This window comes from Narcine bancroftii, chromosome 1 (genome assembly GCF_036971445.1).
Source record: "Narcine bancroftii isolate sNarBan1 chromosome 1, sNarBan1.hap1, whole genome shotgun sequence".
Lineage (NCBI taxonomy): Eukaryota > Metazoa > Chordata > Chondrichthyes > Torpediniformes > Narcinidae > Narcine > Narcine bancroftii.
The window spans coordinates 376,979,947-377,001,758 of NC_091469.1; the positions used below are offsets into that span (position 1 = coordinate 376,979,947).

A 21,812-nucleotide genomic window follows, 5' to 3' on the forward strand; every position below is an offset into this window, starting at 1 on the left:
TGTTTGGAGAGACGTGAATGATGTTGGAAGAAAATGCATTGAATTGATGGTACAATTAATATAGAATCTATATGCCTGGGTTATATTTATACTGTTTTAATTATGAACAAAGTATATATATTTGAAGTAAGAACAACCTCCATCCACCAGCAGAGGGCTCGTTAATGGACCATCCATCACCATGGAGGTACTCTATCTCCTCTCACATCCGATTTACCATCTCCCCAGCCGTTGGAAGGTGTCCTCCCTCCAGCAGGTGGCACTACAATCAACCTCCGATCGGTACCGAAGGCTGTAAAATTAACCTCCCACCGACAGGGGGCGGGATAGCGCGCCAGTCGCATGAAAAATGGCGTCGCAGGATCTGCTGCGGTCGGTGCAGGCCGGGGAAGAGATGTTTGAGATGTCGGCCGAGTCCAGCCAGGGGAAAGAGGATGATGCGCCCGATGAGGTGACCTTCAGCAGTGCCCGGGAAATGGCTGAGAGGAACGTGAAAGCGGCGTTGGAGAACGCGCGGAGGTGAGGCCGGGCTGAATGCAGTTCGCGATGAAGGCTCGGCCTGGAGACGGGCACTGGCCTGGGTGCCATGCACACCCGAAACACGGTGGACACCGTGCCCCTCCGAGCAGCGGGCCAATTGCTGTGGTCCTGGCTCTGCCACCTTTCGTCGGCCGCGGAGACCTCGTGTTTACAACATGGGCCCTTTAGGTCCATGCTGACCATTTGCCTGCGTTGGCCCTCCAAACCTTGCCTATCCATGTACTGCCTGAATGTTTTTTGAAGGTTAGAATTTTTTCTCCCACTGCAACTGGTTCCCTGTCCTCTGTGGAGAAAACGCGTACCTTTTAAAATTTTCCCCCTCTCACCTCAAACCTATGCCTAAATACACAAAAGTGGTGGAGAAAAATTGAAAATTCCCAGATGCAAAGGAGACCTGGGAGTCCTCGAGCAGAATGCCATGAGTAAACTTGCAAGTTGAGTCAGTGGTGAAGAAGGCAAATTTAATGCTGGCATTCATTTCAAGAGGAATAGACTATAACAGCAGAGATGTGGTGTTGAGGCTTTACAAGGCACTGATGAGCCATCACAGAGTATTGTGTGCAGATTTAGGTACTTCATTTAAGAAAGGATGTGCTGACATTAGGGTTTAGAGGAGGCTCACAAGGATGATTGTGGTAACGAAGGTTATATGAGGAATATTTGCCAGAACGAATGCTAGAAGAGGGCATTAGCGTGTTTGGGGGGGAGGGGGAGGTGCAACGCTAGTAAATACACTCAACGGGCAGGAGGATGCTGTTACCATCATCCACCCCTCCGACATAGGTGCCAAGACACTTTTATGGCGTCAAGCATCATTAGCCGCTAGTGACGCAGAAGGGGGGTGGGGGCAGGTCTGATAACGAGCGAAGGTCGCAACTGTAAGGAGGGGCACACCACCTCGTTTGTGGGGTGACATTCCATGCAGATGCTCCCCTTGGTGCCCTCTTTGGAGGGCACAGTACCTCACTTGGAGGGCAATGCTCATGGAAGCACCCCCTTGGTGCTCTCCCTGAATATTTGATGGCACTTGGACTACGGATCAGAATTTCGGAGAATGAGGCGTGATCTCATTGAAACATTTTGAATGTTGAAAGGCATTGTCAGAGTTGATATAGAAAGGTTGTTTCACATGGCAGGAGAATCTGCAACAAGAGGGCACAACTTCAGGATTCAAGGATGTCGACTTAAAACAGATGCATTGGAATTTCTTTCGCCAGAGCATGGTGAATTTGTTGCTACAGATGGGTGTAAAGGCCTAGATTGATAGATTCTTGATGAGCCAAGTTTATGGGGAGAAGGCCAGGCAGTGGGGCTAAGTGGAGAATGGATCAGCTCATGATTTAATAGCAGGGCAGATCTGTCTAACTCAGGAGGTCCTGTAGTGTCCAGAGGAGGCAATGATTTGTAACCAACACTGAGGGCCTAAGCTTTTTGACAAGGTTTCTCCAGCCTTTTTGTTTATTTTCAATCTACAATTCTTTTTGTGTAGTTAGTACAATCACAGAATCTACAGAGTTTCTTGTTCCCCTCAAACCTATGCTTCCTGGTTTTAGACTCCTACACGGGGTGGAAGGGGAGGGGGGAACTATCATCCACTTTATCTGTGCTCCTCCCTCAGCCTCCTCTGCTTCAGGGGGAAATTGTCCTGCCTTTCCACTCTAACCTTATAACCCCGTATCAACATTTGAGTGAAGGCTGGTTGAAGGTTAACAGGGAATGTGTTTCACAAATGAAGAGTATAAAAGCACTCAAGTTATGCTGACCATTTTATGAAACTGGTTGGTCACAAAAGAGTTTGGGTCTAAATACTGATCACTACTTTTGTAAGGATGTGAAGATTCTTGAGGGTGCAGATGAAACTGAGTGCAATGGTTCAGTAAATTTTAGGTATGGAATTAAAACAAATCTTAATGTACATATGCTGAGCTAGGTTATTAGGAGCAAGGGAAGGGAGACATTTGTGGAATTCACGCATGTGGTTGTTCAGGAAAAGTACTATAAAGGAAAAAAAATAAAGAACATGAAATTGACCATAGGAGTAATTAGAGTGATGCAAAATGGCATACAATTAAAAAAAAGGAATCTGGCACCTAAGGGGATTGGTAGGTGCCAGATAAGTGAGTTTTCTGGTTGCTTGAGATTGGTGCATGGATTGGTGAACTAACCAATGGGGGGTGGGGGGCATGCCAATTTGAAACTCATTTTTTACTTATTTGTTTTGTGTAATTTTTTTTGCTGGTTTCTTGAATTCCGGATAAATGGGATTTTACTGTCCCCAGTTTTTAAAAAAAAATTGCAGGCATTGGAATCAAAAATAGAAGCAAATACTTGGCAAATCAGAAATACTTTGCACTAACATGATGAATTTGCTTTAAATTATAATAAATTTTAATACTTTGAAAATGGAGGGAAAATAAGATTGAAATTTAATTGGCTAAAGGGATGATATAGCATGCCAAATAGATGATAAGATGTTTTTAAAAAAAACAAGATTGATCCAGAGATGTTGAAAATGAAAGAAGATGATTTATTTTTTGAAATTGTTAAATCTAGAGGGTGTAATATGCATGGTCAAAAATTGAGTTCCATTGGAGTTGTGTAGAACATTGACTCCTTTCAGGTTCTGATATCTGCATCACTTCAATTGGTTTTATTTCTTGTTTAATGTTTGTTTCAGGAAACACTTTGTCAATTAATTTCACAATGACACTAAGTGATATTGTCATCTACCGATTTTTTTTTTAGTTTTGACATCTGAGGTTCAGAATTTGATATTGCTTCAAGTGTTTAATTAAGCATCATACTCTCACTGCAAATATATCTTCTAACAAGAATAATTTTTGGCCTTCACTTTGTCTCTGGAAGGAGGCAGAGGGTGACCATAGAAGGATATTTCTGATTGGAGGCCTTTGTCCGTGGTGTGCCACAGTGGTGTAACGCTCTTTGTCATCCACATAAATTATTTAGATGGTGATGTAGTTAACATAATAAGTAAATTTGCAGATGACGATAAAATTGGTGGTGTAGAGGATAGTGAGGGAGGATTTGGAAGTTTACAACAGGATCTAGATCAGACATAAGTGGGTCAAGGAGTAGCAAACGAAATTCAACTCTTGACAAGTGTGAGGTGTGGCACTTTGGTACCTATAATCATACCAGGTCAGGACTTGCACAGGGCCCTGGGTAGTGTTGGAGAACAGGGTTACCTAGGGGACAGGTGCATTCTTCCCTGAAAGAGGCAACAGATGGACAAAATCAAGAAGGCATTTGACATGCTTGCCTTCAGTGGGTGGGGCATGAAGTACAGAAGTTGGGACCTTGTGATTCAGCTGTACAAGGCATTGATGAGACCAAACATAGTGCAGTTTTGTTATAGGAAGAATATCAAAGGAGTTTTACTGGGACTGGAGGGATTGAGGTTTAGGGAGAGGCTGGACAGGATAGGACTTTATTCCCTAGAGCAAAGGAGGGTCTTATAGAAGTTTACAAGATATTTTTCCCCACAGTAGATGATTCTAGAACTAATGAGTACAGGTTTAAGATGAGAAGGGATAGATTTAGGATGGATCTAAGAGTCATTTTTGTTTTGTTCAGAGGATAGTCTGCACCTGGAATGAGCTGCCAGAGGAAGTTGGAAGGAGACAAAGGTTGGTAAAACTGCAGGGAGGGTGTGAGAATGGATGTCGCTGATAGAGTAAAGCCAGAATAACCATGAAGATAAAGCTGAAAACAAGGTTGTCTGGTCAATGACTAAATATTAGTAGTTAGAGAGTGAAAACCTAATCAAAGGAACCAAGAAGAACATGTAGGAGTTACAAAATGCAGAGGAGGAAGGTGTGCCAGGCACGTCGACCTCCACTTGCAGAGGAGAAATGGGGGTGGGGTGATAAGAGTCTCAAATCTCAGGTGGGCAACTGAGACCAAATGTAGATCGGGTGACATCTTCACTGAACGCCTGTGCTCTCTTTGTGGGACTAATCTTGAATGGGTACCTCAGGGTTACCCCAGCCGAACTGAGTACAGATGCCACCCTCACCCTTTGCCATGCAAAGTGATCACTCAATCTGAGCTTGGTTTCTCTAATGTAAAGGAATCCACATTTGTGAGAGGGAGACTTTTAACAGAAATGAATTACTATTTATACTTTTAATTGTGCTTTTCAGAGACAAAGCCTTGGTGAAGGAAAAAAGAAAAAGAAAAATGGAGCTGTTCAGAGATCAGAAGGTAAAGGAATTTGATTCATTGCACCAGAGGGGGACTGGCTTTAATCAGAAGAGGACTTGGAATATGTCTTTAAAATGCTAGAGATGTGGGGAGAAAACTTCCATCCAAGAATGAATCCAAAGCTAGGGGTTCATAAATAATTGGCTTTAAAAATATGCTTTTTTACATACAGTAGTAGCATTTAAGACTTCTCAATTTTAAATTTAGACATACAGCACGGTAACCAGGCCATTTTGTGCCGCCCAATTTACACCCCATTAACCTACACCCCCCTGGTACATTTTGAATGATGGGTGGAAACTGGAGTCCCCAGAGGAAACCCACGCAGAAATGGGGAGAACACACAAACTATTTTCTGCAGTGTGGTGACCAAATGGAGAGTGATTGCAGCCTGCTGCCATGCAGAAAGACTTGGGAATGCTTGTCCATGAATCATAATAGGTTGGTTTATAGGTGCAGCAGGGCTGTCAGGAAGGTAAATGGAGTATTGGCCTTCATTGCTAGAGATTAAATTTAGGAGCAGGGAGATTATGCTGCAAATGTACAAGGTATTAGTGAGGCCATATATAGAGTACTGTGTACTGTTCTGGTCTCCTTACTTGAGGAAGGATGTTCTGGCTTTGGAAGGGGTCCAGAGGAGGTTCACCCAGTTGATTCCATAGATAGATGCCTATGAGGAGAAATTGAGTGCTCTGGGATTGTATTCATTGAAATTTAGAAGAATGAGAGGGGCTCATATAAAATCAATAAAATTATGAAAGGCATAGATAAGATAGAGGCAGGTAGGTTATTTCCATTGATGGGGGAGACTAGAACTAGGGGACATAGCCTCAAGATTCAGGGTAGTAGATTTAGGACTGAAATGAGGAACTGTTTTTTCCTGGAGAGTGGTGCATCTATGGAATGTACTGCCCATTGAAGCAGTGGAGGCTACCTCAGTAAATATATTTAAGACAAGTTGGATAGATTTTTTTTACATAGTAGGGAAATTAAGGAATATGTGGAAAAGGCAGGTAGATGAATGGTGGAGCAAGCTTGTCAGGCTTGAGGAGGCAGATATCTTTCTGACACCTGCTCAAGAAAGACTTGTTTGAACTGTAAATATGGTTTATAGCCATCTGCTAGTGCCAGCATTAAGGCCGATGGCATGCAGTCGCCTAGGCCATCCATGTAGAGCAACCGTTCTGTGTGCTAATGGTGGGAAAGGACAAAAGTACGGATCAGGACCGCCTTGATTGTTTCATACCTGTCCACAACCAATGGTTGATTTAGGAAGTCGATGGTATGGCCTGTTGTTTCCTGGTCGGGTGAACCGACCACATAGTAGTACTTTGTGGTGTCCAAGATGATTTGCCTGACCTGGAACCCAGACCTGCAGCTGCAGAAAATGGGCAGTTTCAGTGAAACTGCATTCTGCCTGCTTGGGTCAGTCATTGTTGTGTCCAAATGCCATTTGGACTATTAGGGTCACCAATGCAGTCGTACTAGGCACGCAGAGAGTAAAAGAACCACGCAGAGTTGAACCAACTGACTTTAGTAGGCCTCTTGTGCATGCTTAAATCCCTTAGAACCCAATGAATTTTGTGATTCCTGGGACCTTTATGACATCGGGCGCCAGGCTGTGGGCTTACCCCACACCCTGTGCTCTCACAGTCGGATCTGCTGCAGACTTGCCTATGACTCCATGAGTCAGTTAGCCTGTGGCGTGGGTGAGCCACCACAAAGATAAATATACAAGAATCCGTCCTTTACCAATGGCTTCTTCAAGATGTGTTTTGTTATCATTGTTCCTATCTCATATGATTCCCCATATTTGTGTAACAGTGCGAATACCCCAGATCAACACTAAATGCGATGTGAGTGTAACTGGCAAAGGCAGTCAGCCAGCATTTATTTCTCTTCCCCCAACTGCTCAGGAAGCTAATGATGGGTTGGATGGTGTCAAGCTTTGGTGTTGTTAAACCTGGATTTTTTTGCAGAAAAGTGCATAGTGCTCCATGGTATTCAATGTGAATGGTGAATAGGTGCTTTTGTTTCCAAGTTGCTCCTGTCATGACAATTTGTGTTTCTTCAATTAAGTTTCTGGTCATTGACCCAAACGATGATGATGGGAAATTTGGTGACAATTATGTTTTTGGGTGTCTCAGAAAGGTGAGTTTGTGGATGGTTGGTGCTTGGCACATGTGTGGTACAAACATTCTTTCCAATTTGAATGCTATCTGGGTCCTGCTTTACAAGAGCAGAACTGCTTTATTTAATGCAACCATTGAGAAAACAAGCTACTTCTAATTTTCATGAGGAAGCATCTGCGGCTGTTGTATCAAGTCAATGTGCTGAAATGCAAAATGTTTATCCTGCCAGTGGAAGTTCTTTTAATTTCATTCAGTTCAGTTACACTAAAGCTCTTTAATGTTGCTTTCACTCAATTGTTGTCAAGAGTAATCACTTCATCTTGCCTCAAAATTACAGCTCATATCTGCATTTATTTGGACCCAAAATATAAAGGCTAGAATTTAAACCTGGAGTTTAAGAAGTGAGAGTCTTAACTGAAGTGTATAAGAGTTTGAGGGTCTTGACCAGTGGATGTGCAGAAGATGACCACTTAAAATACAAGATCTTTTGCCCTTCATTCAGAATTGAGAGTCCTTGTAACTCTTCCTCAAAGATTGGAAAAAGCAGAGTTTGAATATGTTTGAGGGAGGTGTATTAGATTCTTAATATGTATTTGGGTGGAAGGTAGACAGAAATGCAGAACTGAGTTTACAATTTTTTTTAAATGGCAGAGCATACTGGAGAATCTGAGTGGCTTACTTAGCTCCTAATTTGTGGGTTTGTATAAGTCTTGAATGATAAGCAGGAAATTGCAGTTGGTGCCGTTCGATTGCATACCTTCTGTCTCTTTGTCCAAAGAGCCGAATCCCAGAGTTGAAAGCGATTGGCACTTTAATATTACGGTGGTGTTTGGGTAAATGTTTCATTGGAGAGTTCTGATAGAGTTGAAATTGAGGGGGAAATGCTCATCTGTTTGGAGTCATAATCTGAAAAGATGGAGATGGTTGTTTTATGGCATACATCTGAGACTCAGGACATAACTGCTGACGTTCGTCAGGACATTGTCCGGCATTCAACCATCTCTGGCAGCTTCACCAATGAATTTACTTCCAAACCTCAAAAATGGGGTTGTACAGCGATAGCTATGAGGAGGAAACGAGAACAGAACTGCACGCTGGGGTCAGTTTTATTTCCATCGGTTTAATTTAAAAAAACCAGCGCTGCGCCTTAGGTTCTGCCCCTGCACTGGTGGTGACGTGACAACGCAGTTGAGTGCATGTGCACGGCCTCCACCCACAAGGGAAGCAAAACCCGGAGGCGCCACCTTGACGTGCCTGATAAGTCTTTGGTGATGGACGCCAGTTGGCATCCATGGTGTGAGGGTGGGGGGAGGGGTGCAAACAAGGCTAACCTATCTTGTAGGTCCTGTAACAATGTCTTCCCCTCAGTGCCTGAATCTTGGGACAGTGGGAAGAATTTGCCTGACAAGGTTAGCGGGGCGCTGTAAACCAATTCAGCTGAGGATGCCTGTAGATCCTCTTTAGGTGCCATTCTGATGCCTAGTAGGACCCAGGGGAGCTCTTCCACCCAATTGGGGCCATTTAAATGGGCTATGAGGGTTGTGGTGCAGCTTGATACCCATAAGCGTGGCAAACTGCGTCCATAGTGCTGATGTAAACTATGCTCCTTTGTCAGTGGTTATGTGGGCTGGTTCCCCAAACCTCGTGATCCAATGCGTGAGTAGTGCCCTGGCGCAGGAATTGGTTGAGGTGTCCTTTAGAGGAATGGCCTCCGGCCATCTCGTGGAGCAATCTATTACTCCGAAAAGGTACCGGTGTCCTGAGAGATGGGGAGTGGGGCTACGATGTCGATGTGTATATGTTTGAACCATCTCTTCGGAGGGTCGAACTGGTGGACTGGGGTCTTGACGTGATGGTGGACTTTGGATGCCAAAGTCCACCTGCACAACTTGTTTTCTCAGACTGTGCCACACGAAATTCTCCCCTACCACAAGGGTTATGGTTTTTATGGACAGGTTTGTGAGGTTGCGCACAGCCTTGAAAATTTGGTGCTTCCATTGCTAAGGCACTACCGGGCGCTGTGTGCCAATGAAGACATCGCACAGGAGTATGTTGGGGCTGTCTGGCAGGCTGAGGGCTTTGAAGCGGAGGCCAGTGATGGCTGTGTGGAAAGTCTATGTCTCCTCGTCCTCCTTTTGGGCCTGTACCAGCCGGGAATAGTCCAGCCTGGGGGATAAGGACTGGATGGCAGGTCGGGAGAGTGTGTTGGCCACGATGTTGTCCTTGCCGGCGAAGTGCCGGATGGCAGTGGTGACATTGTTAGCACGCTGACCAGGGGTCTTTGGCCATGGCAAAGGCATGGATGAGGGGGTTGTGGTTCGTGAATGGCCTCCCCTCCAGGAAATATCAAAAGTGCTTGATAGCCTGGTAAAGTGCCAAGAGCTCCCTGTCGAACGCGCTGTATTTAAGTACGGAGTGGGGGGGTGCACAGATGATGGCTGAAAAAGCCCAGAGGCCTCCATTGACCTTCGACAATTGTTCAAGGATGCCCCCGGTGGCTGTTGCTGATACATCTACGTTAAGTGCCGTGGGTACGTCAGATCTGGAATGAACTAGCATGGTGGCGTTAGCCAGGGCGTTCTTCATCACGGTGAAAGCTGCGCTGGCCTCCTCCTTCCACGCTAGGGTCTTGCTTTTGGCTGATATCATAGTGAACAATGGTCTCATGATGCGGACCACCCCTGGAATGAATCGGTTGTAGAAGTTGACCATTCTTGTGAATTCCTGGATGCCTTTGAGGGTGTCAGGGAGGGCAAAGTGGCATATGGCTGCGACCTTCTGCCGATGGTGCTGCCCCATTCACTGTGATAGTGTGGCCCAGGAACTGCATGGAGTCTTTCCTGAGTTGGCACTTCGCCATGTTGACCGGGAGTCAAAGTCTGTGGAGATGGTCTTTGCTTGTGATGAGAATGTCATCCAGGTAGACGAACACAAAGTCCAAGTCTCTGCCCACCACGTCCATCAAGCGCTAAAAGGTTTGTGCCGCGTTCTTGCAACCAAAAGGCATGCAGAGGAATACGAAAAATCCAAAGGGGGTGATGATAGCCTTCTTGCCAATGTTGTCTGGGTGGACTGGGATTTAGTGATAGTCGTGTTCCAAATCAACTTCGGAGAACACATTTGCACCCTGAAGGTTGGCCGTGAAGTCCTGTATGTGTGGGTCTGGGTAGCGGTCGGGTGTAGTGGAAATGTTAAGGCGGTGGTAATCCCCACAGGGCCGCCAACTGCTCAAGGACTTGGGGACCATGTGTAATGGGGACGCCCATGGACTGTCGGACCTGTGGACTGTGCCCAACTCTTGCACCCAGGAAAATTCCTCTTTGGCCAACTGCAGTTTGTTTGGGGGGGGGGGTGAGTCTCCTGGCTTTGTATGGAGTGGGGGCGCCTGGGTCAGTATGTGGTGTAGCACCCCGTGTTGTGGCATGATGGTCTGAGGAAAGCCGGGAATTCATCCAAGATGTGGTTATACTCATCCTTGGGGGGTGTTTACTGTGTCCACACCTGGGTTGCGGGCAGCTGTAGCTTCGAGTTAGACGGTCTGGAAAGTCCGGGTGTCCACTAGGCGTTTGACTTTCACATCCATCAGCAGGCTGTGCCCCTGAAGGAAATCAGCGTTGAAGAGTGATGTTCCCACAGCAGCTAGTGTGAATTTCCACCGGGTTCTCTCATTGCTGAGCTGTATTTGCACATTGCACATGCCAAATGTTTTGATGATGGTGTTATTTGCCTCCTGGAGCGTGGGGCTTCGTGGTCGCATTTGCATCTCCAGTGCGGTTGGCAGAATGACACTGAGTTCAATGCCCGTGTGGGTCAGGAACCGTTGGCCACTAACTTTATCGGTGACATGCAGGACGCTATTGATGTGGCCAGCTGTCGCGGCCATTAGCAGCGACTGGCCTGGCCGTTTTTCGGAAATGAACAGGGTTGCCTGCATTTATGTGTGTGTGCCCCACAGCATTGGTGATAAAAACACCAGGCAGTGTTTGGTGCCTCTTCCAGCTTGCTGGGATGCGGTTGTGCCCAGTTGGGGTTAGGGGGAGACACCTGGTTCATGGCAAACTCGTTTTTGCATTTCATGCGCCACAGGACATCTGCTCTCGCCACGGTCTTGCCTGGGTCCGAGAAATCCTCATCTGCTAACAGGACCTGTATGTCATCCAACATCTGCTCCAGGAAAGCCTGCTCAAACATGAGGCACAGCTTGTGGCCCTGTGCCGGCATGAGCATTTTGTCCATGGGGGCGGATGGTGTTCTGTCTGCCAGGCCACCTAGGTGCATGAGGCTGGCGGCATGCTGGCGCCTGAACAGGCCGAAGGTACTTAAGAGGAACTTCTTGAGAGCTAGGTATTTACTTTCCTCTGGAGGGCTGTGTATCAGGTCGTCCACTCTGGCTGTGGTCTCTTAGTCGAGGGTGCTGACGACGTGGTAGAACGTTGTCGAGTTGGAAGTGATCTGCCAAAGGTGGAATTGTGCTTCCGCTTGCCCGAAACAAGTGCGTGGGCGAAGCGTCCAGAAGGGCAGTAGTTTCATAGCCACTGCGTTAACTGCTGTTAATGTCCATAGTAGAGAATCCAGAATTGTTTGGGCTTGCCGGGGTCACCAATTATAGCAGTAGCTATGAAGAGGAAATGAGAACAAAGCTACACGCTGGAGTCAGTTTAATTTCCAACAATTTATTTTAAAAAACCCCACACTGTGCCTTATAAGATGGCTGTCAAGTACCGCCCCTGCACTGGCAGTGATGCGACAACATAGCCGAGTGCATGTGCGTGGCCCCTCTACCCACAAGGGAAGCAAAACCCGGCGACGCCACCTTGACACGGCTGCTCCGCTGCCGCGGCCATGACAGACACGGAGCCAGTTCGCCTGTGTCACAATGTGCACTGCCACAGATGTTTATTAATGATCTTATCACATTTATTTGCAAAATGTCCATTCAGAAACAGGACCTCAAGAATGGCAATCTCAGGATTGCTGCCTGTGCCACGCGCTAGTGAGAGTAGAAATAGGATGAATGTATGGCTCAGGAGCTGGTGCAGGGGGCAGGGGTTTAGGTTTCTGGATCATTGGGATCTCTTCTGGGGCAAGTCAGACCTGTACAAAAGGGACGGGCTGCACTTGAACTGGAGGGGGAACCAATATCCTGGCAGGCAGGTTTGCTGGAGCTGTTGGGGAGGATTTAAACTAGTTTGGCAGAAGGGTGGGAATCCGAATGAGAGTGCAGAGAATAGGGAGGAAGAACACCTAGATTGGAAGGAATGGAGCGAACAGAACAGAAATATAAATGGAGTATATGTGGAGGACAGTCTCTCAAGTGCATATATTTTAGTGCAAGGAGTATTGTAAATAAGGAGGATGAGCTTAAGGCATGGATGGCCACATGGAAATATGATATTGTGGCCATCAGTGAAACTTGGTTGCAGGAAGGACATGTTTGGCAGTTAAATATTCCAGGATTCTGTTGTTTTAGGCATGATAGAACAGGGAGGATAAAAGGTGAAGGAGATGCATTGCCTATTAGAGAGAACATTACAGCAGTGCTGTGCTTTGGTGGGATTGTCCAATGAGGCTATTTGGGGAGAATTGAGGAATGGCAGAGGCATGAATACATTAATGGGAGTGTATTATAGACCACCAAATGGGCTGAGGGATTTCAAGGAGCAAATTTGTAAGGAGATTGCGTATATGTGTAATAAACACAAGGTAGTGGTTGAGGGAGATTTCAACTTTCCAAACATTAACTGAGACGCCTATACAGTAAGAGGGCTGGATGGGGTAGAGTTTGTTCAGAAAAGTTTTCTTAATCAATACGTAGAAGAACCGACTCAAGAGTGGGCAGTATTGGATCTCTTATTGGGGAACGAGATAGGTCAAGTGACAGTTTTTGTTGGGGAACATTTTGGGTCTAATGATCACAATACTATTAGTTTTAGGCTAGTAGGGAAAAGAATAGAGGTGGGCCAAAGGTTGAGATTCTGGATTGGAAGAGAACAAATTTCGAGGGGATGAGAAAAGATTTGGAGGGTGTGGATTGGGATAAGATATTTTCAGGGAAGAATGTAGTAGATAAATGGAGGATATTCAAAGGAGAAATTCTGAGAGTGCAGTTGATATGTTCCTATGAGGATTAAAGGAAATGTTAGAAATTGTAGGGAGCCTTGGTTTTCAAAGGATATTGGGAACTTGGTTCAGAGGAAGAGGGATGTGTACACAGGTATAAACAGCAGGGAATGGATGAACTGCTTGAGGAATATAAGGAGCGTGGAAAAAAAATCTTGAGGAAACTAGAAGGAGATATGAAACTACTTTGGCAATAAAAATAAATCCAAAGGATTTCTATAGGTACATTAAAAATAAAAATATAGTGAGGGATAAAATTGGACCCCTTGAAGATGAGGGGGGTAGGCTCTGTGAGAAGCCAGAGGAGGTGGGTGAAATTTTAAACTTTTTTTCTTCAATATTCTCTAAGGAAAAGAATATTGAGCCAGATGAAGTGAAGAAATGTGGTAGGGAGCTCATATAAGAATTAATGAGGAGGTAGTGCTGGTTTGTCAGCCACAAACGAGCCTGCAGCTGACGTGGACTTTTTACCCCCTCCATAAATCTTCGTCCGCGAAGCCAAGCCAAAGAGTGCTGGTTATATTGAAAAAGATCAAGGTGAATAAATCTCCAGGTCCTGACAAAATATTCCCTAGGACTCTGAGGGAGGTTAGTGAACAAATAGTTGACAGAAATATTTAAAATATCACTGGCCATGGGGGAAGTGCCGGAAGACTGGAGGATGGCTCATGTTGTTCCGTTGTTCAAAAAAGGATCCAAAAGTAAACCTGGTAAATATAGGCCTGACGTTAGAGGTGGGTAAATTAATGGAAGGTATTCTTAGAGATGGTATGTACAACTATTTGGAAAGACAGGGATTGATTCTGAATCGTCAGCAAAGTTTTGTGCGTGGTAGATCATGTCTAACAAATCTTAGTTTTTCGAGAAGGTTACTTAAAAGGTTGATGAGGTGAAGGCAATGGATGTTGTCTATTTGGACTTTAGTAAGGTTCCTCATAAGAGGTTAGTAAGGAAGGTGGAAGCATTGGGTATTAATGATGAAGTAGTGAAATGGATTCAACAGTGGTTGGATGGGAGATGCCAGAGACTAATGATGGAAAATTGTCGAATTGGAGGACAGTGACGAGTGGAGTGCCTCAGGGATCGGTACCAGGTCCACTGCTGTTTGTCCTTTAACAATCTAGATAACGGGGGTCAAACTCAAATTCACGGAGGGCCAAAATTAAAAACTTGGACTAAGTCGAGGGCCGAACTAAATATTTATTGAAAATTTTCAACAACATCTGCATGTTTTCTCTTCTTTCAACATATGTAATGTTAAACTTTTTCTTATTAAAATAAATGTTTAATAATAGTTTTGGATAAACTCTTTCCAGAAGCATTAACAAATGAGAAATAAAATATTCAATAAATAATATTTCTCTATAGAGGATTTGTCAAATGTTGCTAGTGTGCTGTCGAATAGTAAAATCTGAGGGCTATTTAGAATGTGGGAGAATAACATGATTCCTGATACAATCAAATGGGTGACTGATTGTGGGCATGAACTCTAGCAGGGTTATTTGCCATGCCCTTTTTCCATTGGTACAGATATCCTTTGATTTACACACTTTTCAAGTTTTATGCCTGATGAGCTTGTATCCAGGTGCAGGACCATTTTTAACCAGGAATATATTTATCACTGTGACATGAAACTATTGGAAAATCATTTTATCCTGAGATTAAAGTTCATAATCCTTACTCAGGCTTGTGTGCGGGAGGGCGGGGTTTGCGGGCGATCGGGTTGGACAACGACAGTGCGGGGGCATCGGCTCTCGCTGCAGGGCGGCATCTCGGCGGATCAGCGGCCCCGTCACCGTGAGTCACGGATCGGCCTGTGGCAGGGAGGGGGAGTGGGCAACGGTCCTTGCGAGTTCAGGCCCGAGGCCTCCGGTTCCGGGCGCTGGGAAGCGGCCTTGGCTTCCCCTGACACCGGCCAGGCCCCAAAACCAGAGTCCACGGTGAGACCCTGCAACGTAAACAGAGGAGGTGGGGGCGATTAGCAGGCTGACGCCAATGCATTCTGGGATTTGTTGTATTACTGTGCATGCGCTATACTGGCGCGGCGGCCAGCGGGCCACCTCTAATACATTTTTGAAATGATCTTGCGGGCCAAATATAATTATATCGCGGGCTAAATTTGACATGTGTGATCTAGATGATAGGGTGGCAAATTGGGTTAATAAATTTGCAAATGATACAAAGGTTGGTGGTGTTGTGGACAGTGAGAAAGATTATCAAAGCGTACAGGTTGATATAGGACAGTTCGAAGAGTGGGCTGAAAGATGGCAGATGAAGTTTGATACTGATAAATGTGAGGTGCTACATTTTGGTAGAACAAATCAAAATAGGACATACATGTTAAATGGTAGACAATTGAGGAGTGCAGTGGAACAAAGGGATTTAGGAGTCATGGTACATAATTCTCTGAAAGTTGGATCATGTGGAAAGGGTGGTGAAGAAGGCATTTAGTATGCTGGCTTTCATAAATCAGAGTATAGAACACAAGAGTTGGGATGTTATGTTGAAATTGTATAAGGCATTAATGAGGCCAAATTTGGAATATTGTGTGCAGTTTTGGTCGCCGAATTACAGGAAGGATATAAACAGTATAGAGTGCAGAGGAGATTTACGAGAATGTTGCCAGGGTTTCAGCTTTTGACTTGTAGGGAAAGGTTGAGCAGATTGGGGCTTTATTCTCTGGAGTGTAGAAGGTTGAGGGATGATTTGATAGAGTTATTCAAAAATTATAAGGGGGAAAGATAGAGTCAATGTAGATAGGCTTTTTCCACTGAGATTCAAACAAGAGGGCATGGATTGAGAGTAAAATGGGAAAAGTTTATGGGAAACATAAGGGGGAATTTCTTCCCCAGAGGGTGGTGGGGGTATGGAATGAACTTCCAGCAGTGGTGGTAGAAGCGAGATCGATGTTGATATTCAAGTAAAGGTTGAATAGGTATATGGACGGGAGAAGTGTGGTGAGTTATGGGCCAAATGCTGGTCAATGGGACTAGGTGAGAGATGTTCGGCACGGACTAGTTGGGCCAAACTGGCCTGTTTCTGTGCTGTAAATGGTTATATATAGATAATGCAGCAAATATGCATGAGTAATAGTGTGAGGTAACATTTCTGCAACAAGTGCAGACAGTCACTGTAAACTGCAGGACAAAATTTAATTGCTTAGACATTCAGTGACAGTATATCTCTGATATCTTCCATCTTTGATATCTTGCTCTCAATGACTCAAAACTTAATTGTATCAGCCACTTAAATACTGACTAAATGAGCAGAAAAGTTCTGCTTTGAGGAATTATTTTCCAGGGTCATTTTATGCGGAGTGTAATTGGTGTGCTCTTTCCCCTGCTGCATGGGTGGAACTCCATCAAGGACAAATCAGTCCTTGTGATTGAGATCCCATCTGCCATCAGTGTGCTGCAGATGCATTGTGTACTGTCTACTAAAAGCACTGTGGTTACTTGCCAACACAATAACAGCAAGGAGAAAGGGAGAAGGCACGTGAGAACATCACCACTTGCAATTTTCCCTCCATCTTAGATCTATATTGCCAGTGCTCCTTTATCACTGGATTGGAATGCATCGTATTCTGGGAGCACTCATTAAAAATACAGGTAGCTCAAGGAGACAGCTCACTACAGCCTTCCCTGCACAAAAAGAATGGGCAATAAATGCTGACCTTTCTAGCAAGGCATACATTAAACAAATGATCAGTTTTATAGCAGATGGTACGGTCAGAATTGTTTGCTAAGCTTTTTTCCTTTATTTTGATGATTATTAAAACAGAAACGCAAGATGATACCAAATGATATTCTTCAAGAGATTGCTTCACTTCCAAGAATGTAAGGAATAATTTCTTTAACAATCACCTTTTTATTTTTGTATCAAATACATTTATCATTGCTAATCAGTTACTAATTTTGGTTTGTGATTGATCTATTTCTGTTGCAAAGGTTCTTTATTTAAATGGTGACATTGCCATATAGATTTTACAATCTAAGCAGTTAGGATGGTCAAGTTAAAGCCATTAAGCTTTCGATATTAATTATATTTTATTCTTGACCTGATTTTGTATCAGCATTCTGCTGGGGAATTAAGGGAATTATGGCCTAGCTAACACTTTTAAAACTATACAAAGCTATAGTTGCATCTGTGTGTGGGTAAATACTTGGGTGGCTTGTTCCTTCTAGAATAAGGGTAAAACTAGATTACTTGAATATTATAAGTTACATTTAGACAGAGTTTTACAAGGTGAAACTGGCCCTTTGGCTCAACTTGCCCATGTTGACCAAGTTGGCATTCTGTGCTAGTTCTATTTGCCAACATTTGATCCATATAGTTCCAAGTCCATTCTATTCATAAATATGTCCAAATGTCTTTTGATTGCCGGGGAAACTAAAATGAGAGGACACAGTCTCAAGATTTGGGGGAGTAGATTTAGGACAGAGATGAGGAAAAATAGTTTTTCCCAGAGAGTAGTGAATGTTTGGAATTCTCTAACCAGGGAAGTGGTTGAGGCTGCTTCATTAAACATATTTAAAATTCAGTTAGATAAATTTTTACATGATAGAGGAATTAGGGGATATGGGAAGAAGGCAGGTAGGTGGAGTTAGGTCATAAATTAGATCAGCCATGATCTTATTGAATGGCGGAGCAGGCTCGATGGGCCATTTTTGGCCTACTCCTGTTCCTACTTCCTATGTTCCTATGTCTCCACCTCCAGTTTCCTCTGGCAGCCCGTTCCAGATATGGATCACCCTCTAAGTGGAAAAACTTGCCCCTCAGATACCTCTTAAATCTCTCTCCACTCACCTTGAACATCTACCTACTGGTTTTAGAATGATCTACTTTGAAAAATAGATATGTGAACATTCGCCTTATCCATGCTGCTCATGACTTTATTAAAGGTCACTTTGCATGCTCTTATGTGTAGGGAATAAAGATCCAACCTTTCCCTATAACTCAAGCCCTCCAGTCCCAGTAGCATCCTGGTGAATCTTCTCTGCACCTCTATCACCTGTTAACCTCCTATAGCTGGCCAACTAGAACAGCGTACAGTAGTTCATGTGTGTTCCCAACACCTTGTACAGCTGAATCGTGAGGTCCCAAATTTTATCTTGTATCCCACCCAATGAAGGTGAGCGTGCTAAACACTTTTTCACCAGCCTGTTCCTCTAAGTCACCACCTTCAAGGATCTATACCCCTCTCGATCTCTGCTCTTCAATAGTCTGCAGGGCTCTTTCATTCATATGTCAAAATTAAATTCCATTTGCTATTCCTTGCCCATCTAAGAATAATTTCTGTAATGATGAAAAATATTTTGCATTTGAAGAATATGCATAGTTTAATTTCAATTTTTAACCTTCTGTTGATTCATCTGTTCTAAACTGTTGTTGCTGCTGACCATTTACTGAAAATGTTGTATCTTCCAGGAATGCCCAGGCACCCATTACCAGTAAAAAAGGTAGTAACAAAGCCAACTAACTTAATTGGATCTTTGGCATGTATTATGTAACTTTTTTAACCCATCTGGGATCTGATTTATTTCAACTTGAAGTTCTTCCAATTTAAATAGACCTGCAACTGAGTTTGTTCTCTCATGCCTTGATGGTTTTCAATATGTCATTTGTACAGCAACACACCTCGAGCATCTTTTTAATGTCCTATGTTTTCAGCAGTCTGAAGCCTTCTATCTGACTTTTGAAGATAATATTGATTAGTGGACACAATGCAGAGCTGTAGAAAATAAATGCCTGTTATCCTGATCACGTTATGAATAGAAGTAATTTGCTATACATTATTACGTGGACTGTTAATGATACTTTTTGGGTAAATTTAAATGAGTCCACGATTGCTAAAGTTGTATTGAAAATAAATGAATGTACCAAGATTGGAACTGATAATGTCCTCGGTGTTTCTCTGTATGATGTACAACATTTAGTTTTTACGATAATTTAAAATAGAGCAGATTTCATACTAGTGAGTCACATTTTTAATATTTTAAAAATGTAACTTACACAATGAAGGTTTGATTGTTTAGACATCCTCTCCTGTACTTTGTCACTTGCATCTTCCAATTACATTGATTTAAAACTTTTATACATTGATTTAAAACTTTTATTTATATTCTCGTATTTAAATCCATTTTTTTTAGCCTGTTTCCATTTTAAAATACCTTCAGTTCTAACCTTCTCACCTAAGATGGCCTTCTCAACTCGTCATTATTAGTTATTGAAGCTTGGCCCTGTGAAATATTTTCTGGTTTTCCACCATTTACTTCCACTTGAGCTCTTCTGAAAATTGAACTCTGGTCTATACCTCCTGTGATTTGATGTATATTTTTGGCTAATTACATTCTGGAATGCTTTACAGACTTTTCACCAAATAGAAGTTGGTATTCTTTTCATGAAATAAAATAACATCCTTAGTTTAAGCTAAAAATATTTTATACATTCAGTTTGTGTAAGCATTCACTAGTTACATCCATAGTGCACTGATAGGTTTTAGATCGATGATGATTCTTAATCCAATGAAATTAAAATTTTCTGGGGAGTTGCTCAGCTTTATTTTATTTGGCCTTTTAAAATGTTTTGTTTAAAGGACGTGCTCCTGCTTTTGTCCAGAATCTTGAGCAAGACAGTGGATTGGAGGAAGATGTTGAAGAATATAGAAATATCAGGTAACTGATTCCACAAAGGCAAAGCCAGGCTTCTAATCCTATAAAAATAATGTGCATTCTCACATATTCGTGTATTTTTTTTCCATGTAACATCTTACCAATGTTGTAAATATTAACACAAGTGCTGAGCTAGAACTACACAATGCAATCTGTCCTGAGCACAAATGTGTCAGTTGACTTGTACATTTGGGCGCCTTTGATTAACAAAGCTCCATATCATACCAAAAAGCTCTATTATTTTTATCTTGTACAATTGCAAACAACAGAGGCAGTTCATAAACTTTTTTTTGCCAGTTGTGATACAAGAATCAAAATGTTTCCAAGAACTAGATTTTATTAAAGATGCAGACCCGCATTTTAACTTGGTTACAATATCAGCCCCGTTTTAGTTTTAAAATTGTTTTGCATAATTCCAACACAGTGAAGTGTAAGGCATCAATTTATTTTCTTTATTGGTAATCAGCTGGTGTAAATTAAATAGCTGGAATTTTGAGTATCGAAATCTCTGAGCTCTGGTAGTTTTTGCTACAAAGCTATGCCCTGCTATGGTGCCTGTTACGAGCTTCAAGAACAAATTATAGTCATCCAATTTCCAAGAGTAACAAAAAAAACTGCTTTGCTTTGTTGGAAAAGATTCTGCTGATGGAAATTAAGAAATTGATGTAGTTAGCTAATAAACGGTATTAAATAATTTAGTCGCAGGATTTTTTAAATTAAGAATTGTCATGCATTATTTTACATTGTCAACTGTTTCTCTCATAGGTGGAAAGGGAGGTATAAGGCTGTTCGATTAAAGGATTATGATAAAGCAAAATATCAGGTCAGAAAAGCTAAAGCTTTCATTAGGAATCAACTCTATGGCACCAGAAACCGAACCAGTGGTAATTGTATTTTTGTATTCAATTCACATATGTTCTTTCACCTTTCGACTGTCATTTTGATGTTTTGTTTTTTTTTTAATCTACAGTCAAAGAATATTATTCATATGCAAATAAAAATGTTCACAAAGCTGCAATGCAATTTGTTGACTCATCTTGGGGTAAGTAGGTATTCACTTGTCTATTATTTAAATAAGTTTCAAAACTGGATAGATGCTCAGTATCAAGTGAATGTGCCTCAATGTCCAAAGATTATGCTGATCTTGCCAGATGGACATCTGATTAATATCAAAAGTACAGGTTGCTGTAGAGAAATATGTGGGTTGAGGAACTAAAAAAAAGGTGAGAGAGACTGTATAATTCAAGCTATGTCCACACTCACTGTACCAGCCAGGTGCAGCTTCCCAGTAGAGGGCAAGGATTTGCATCCAAGAAATGTATTTTCAAAGTACAGGTGATCGTCCGTGGTCAGTGCTTTGCAGGCTATTGCCAAATGGGGCACCAGTGGGTGCATGCATGCACATCTATTATGATTGAGTTTAGTTTCTTCCTTTGTGACAACCAACGTTCCCTCTTAATGTTGATTTGCACTCCCCAGGTCAAAGAAAAAAACGAGCAGCTACAAAGTACTGCAGATCATGGTTGCAGAAACATTGCCCGGTTGGAAGCTGAGTGACTGAGAAAACTAAAGTCCACATTGATTCTTATAGAAATGAAATGGGTGGTTTCTGGAGCTGGAAACAAACTGAATGTTCTCAACACATCAGTGTTTGCCTTAGCTCTCTAGAAGAGCAGAGATCCTTCGGTACAAAGTGGAATATCTTAGACAATTTATAATATCCATTAAATATTTCATGCTACTGCCTCTATTGTCTTTACCTGACTATTATTCTTAAGTAATGACACTTTGAATGTCTCTTTAAAAGTGAGCACATTAGTTCATTTAGCAATGGTGTGGATGCAAGAGGATCAGAAAAGAACTTGGCATTTGATTGTTCATAACATGCGATTAATTTGTGTATGGTTACTAATTAGTTAAAAATGTACATCTAAAACAGAGTTTGCAAGCTTATGTTGGTTTTAGCCTTCATGGTTGCCGCTTCCATGTTGGACAGGTTATGACCAAACCAACAAAGTGAATGTAATAAGATGCAGCATTTAAATTTGCAAGTTAGATTCCCAAAGTCTCTGCCTAGTGAGAGTCTTTGCAAACTTGTGTGTGGAGGCAGCATGGATAACACAAT

General features: G+C 42.8%; 1 protein-coding gene across 1 annotated transcript; it reads left to right on the forward strand.

Moving 5' to 3' along the window:
* Positions 1 to 323: 323 nt before the first annotated feature.
* On the forward strand, positions 324 to 21,433 carry nol7 (nucleolar protein 7). Its single transcript, XM_069913408.1, has 8 exons — positions 324 to 519; positions 4,704 to 4,764; positions 16,797 to 16,852; positions 18,444 to 18,475; positions 19,612 to 19,690; positions 20,453 to 20,571; positions 20,658 to 20,729; positions 21,167 to 21,433. Exons 1-8 carry the CDS (start codon positions 350 to 352, stop codon positions 21,238 to 21,240), a joined length of 663 nt encoding a protein of 220 aa, XP_069769509.1. The 5' UTR covers positions 324 to 349; the 3' UTR covers positions 21,241 to 21,433.
* Positions 21,434 to 21,812: the final 379 nt, after the last annotated feature.

What these genes read in the sequence shown, in the direction of transcription:
- nol7 (XM_069913408.1), top strand. Translation starts at nt 350, where the DNA reads ATGGCGTCGCAGGATCTGCTGCGGTCGGTGCAGGCCGGGGAAGAGATG. An exon ending in GCGTTGGAGAACGCGCGGAG is followed by an intron (nt 520 to 4,703) that starts GTGAGGCCGGGC and finishes TGTGCTTTTCAG; the next exon opens with AGACAAAGCCTTGGTGAAGG. An exon ending in CACCAGAAACCGAACCAGTG is followed by an intron (nt 20,572 to 20,657) that starts GTAATTGTATTT and finishes TTTAATCTACAG; the next exon opens with TCAAAGAATATTATTCATAT.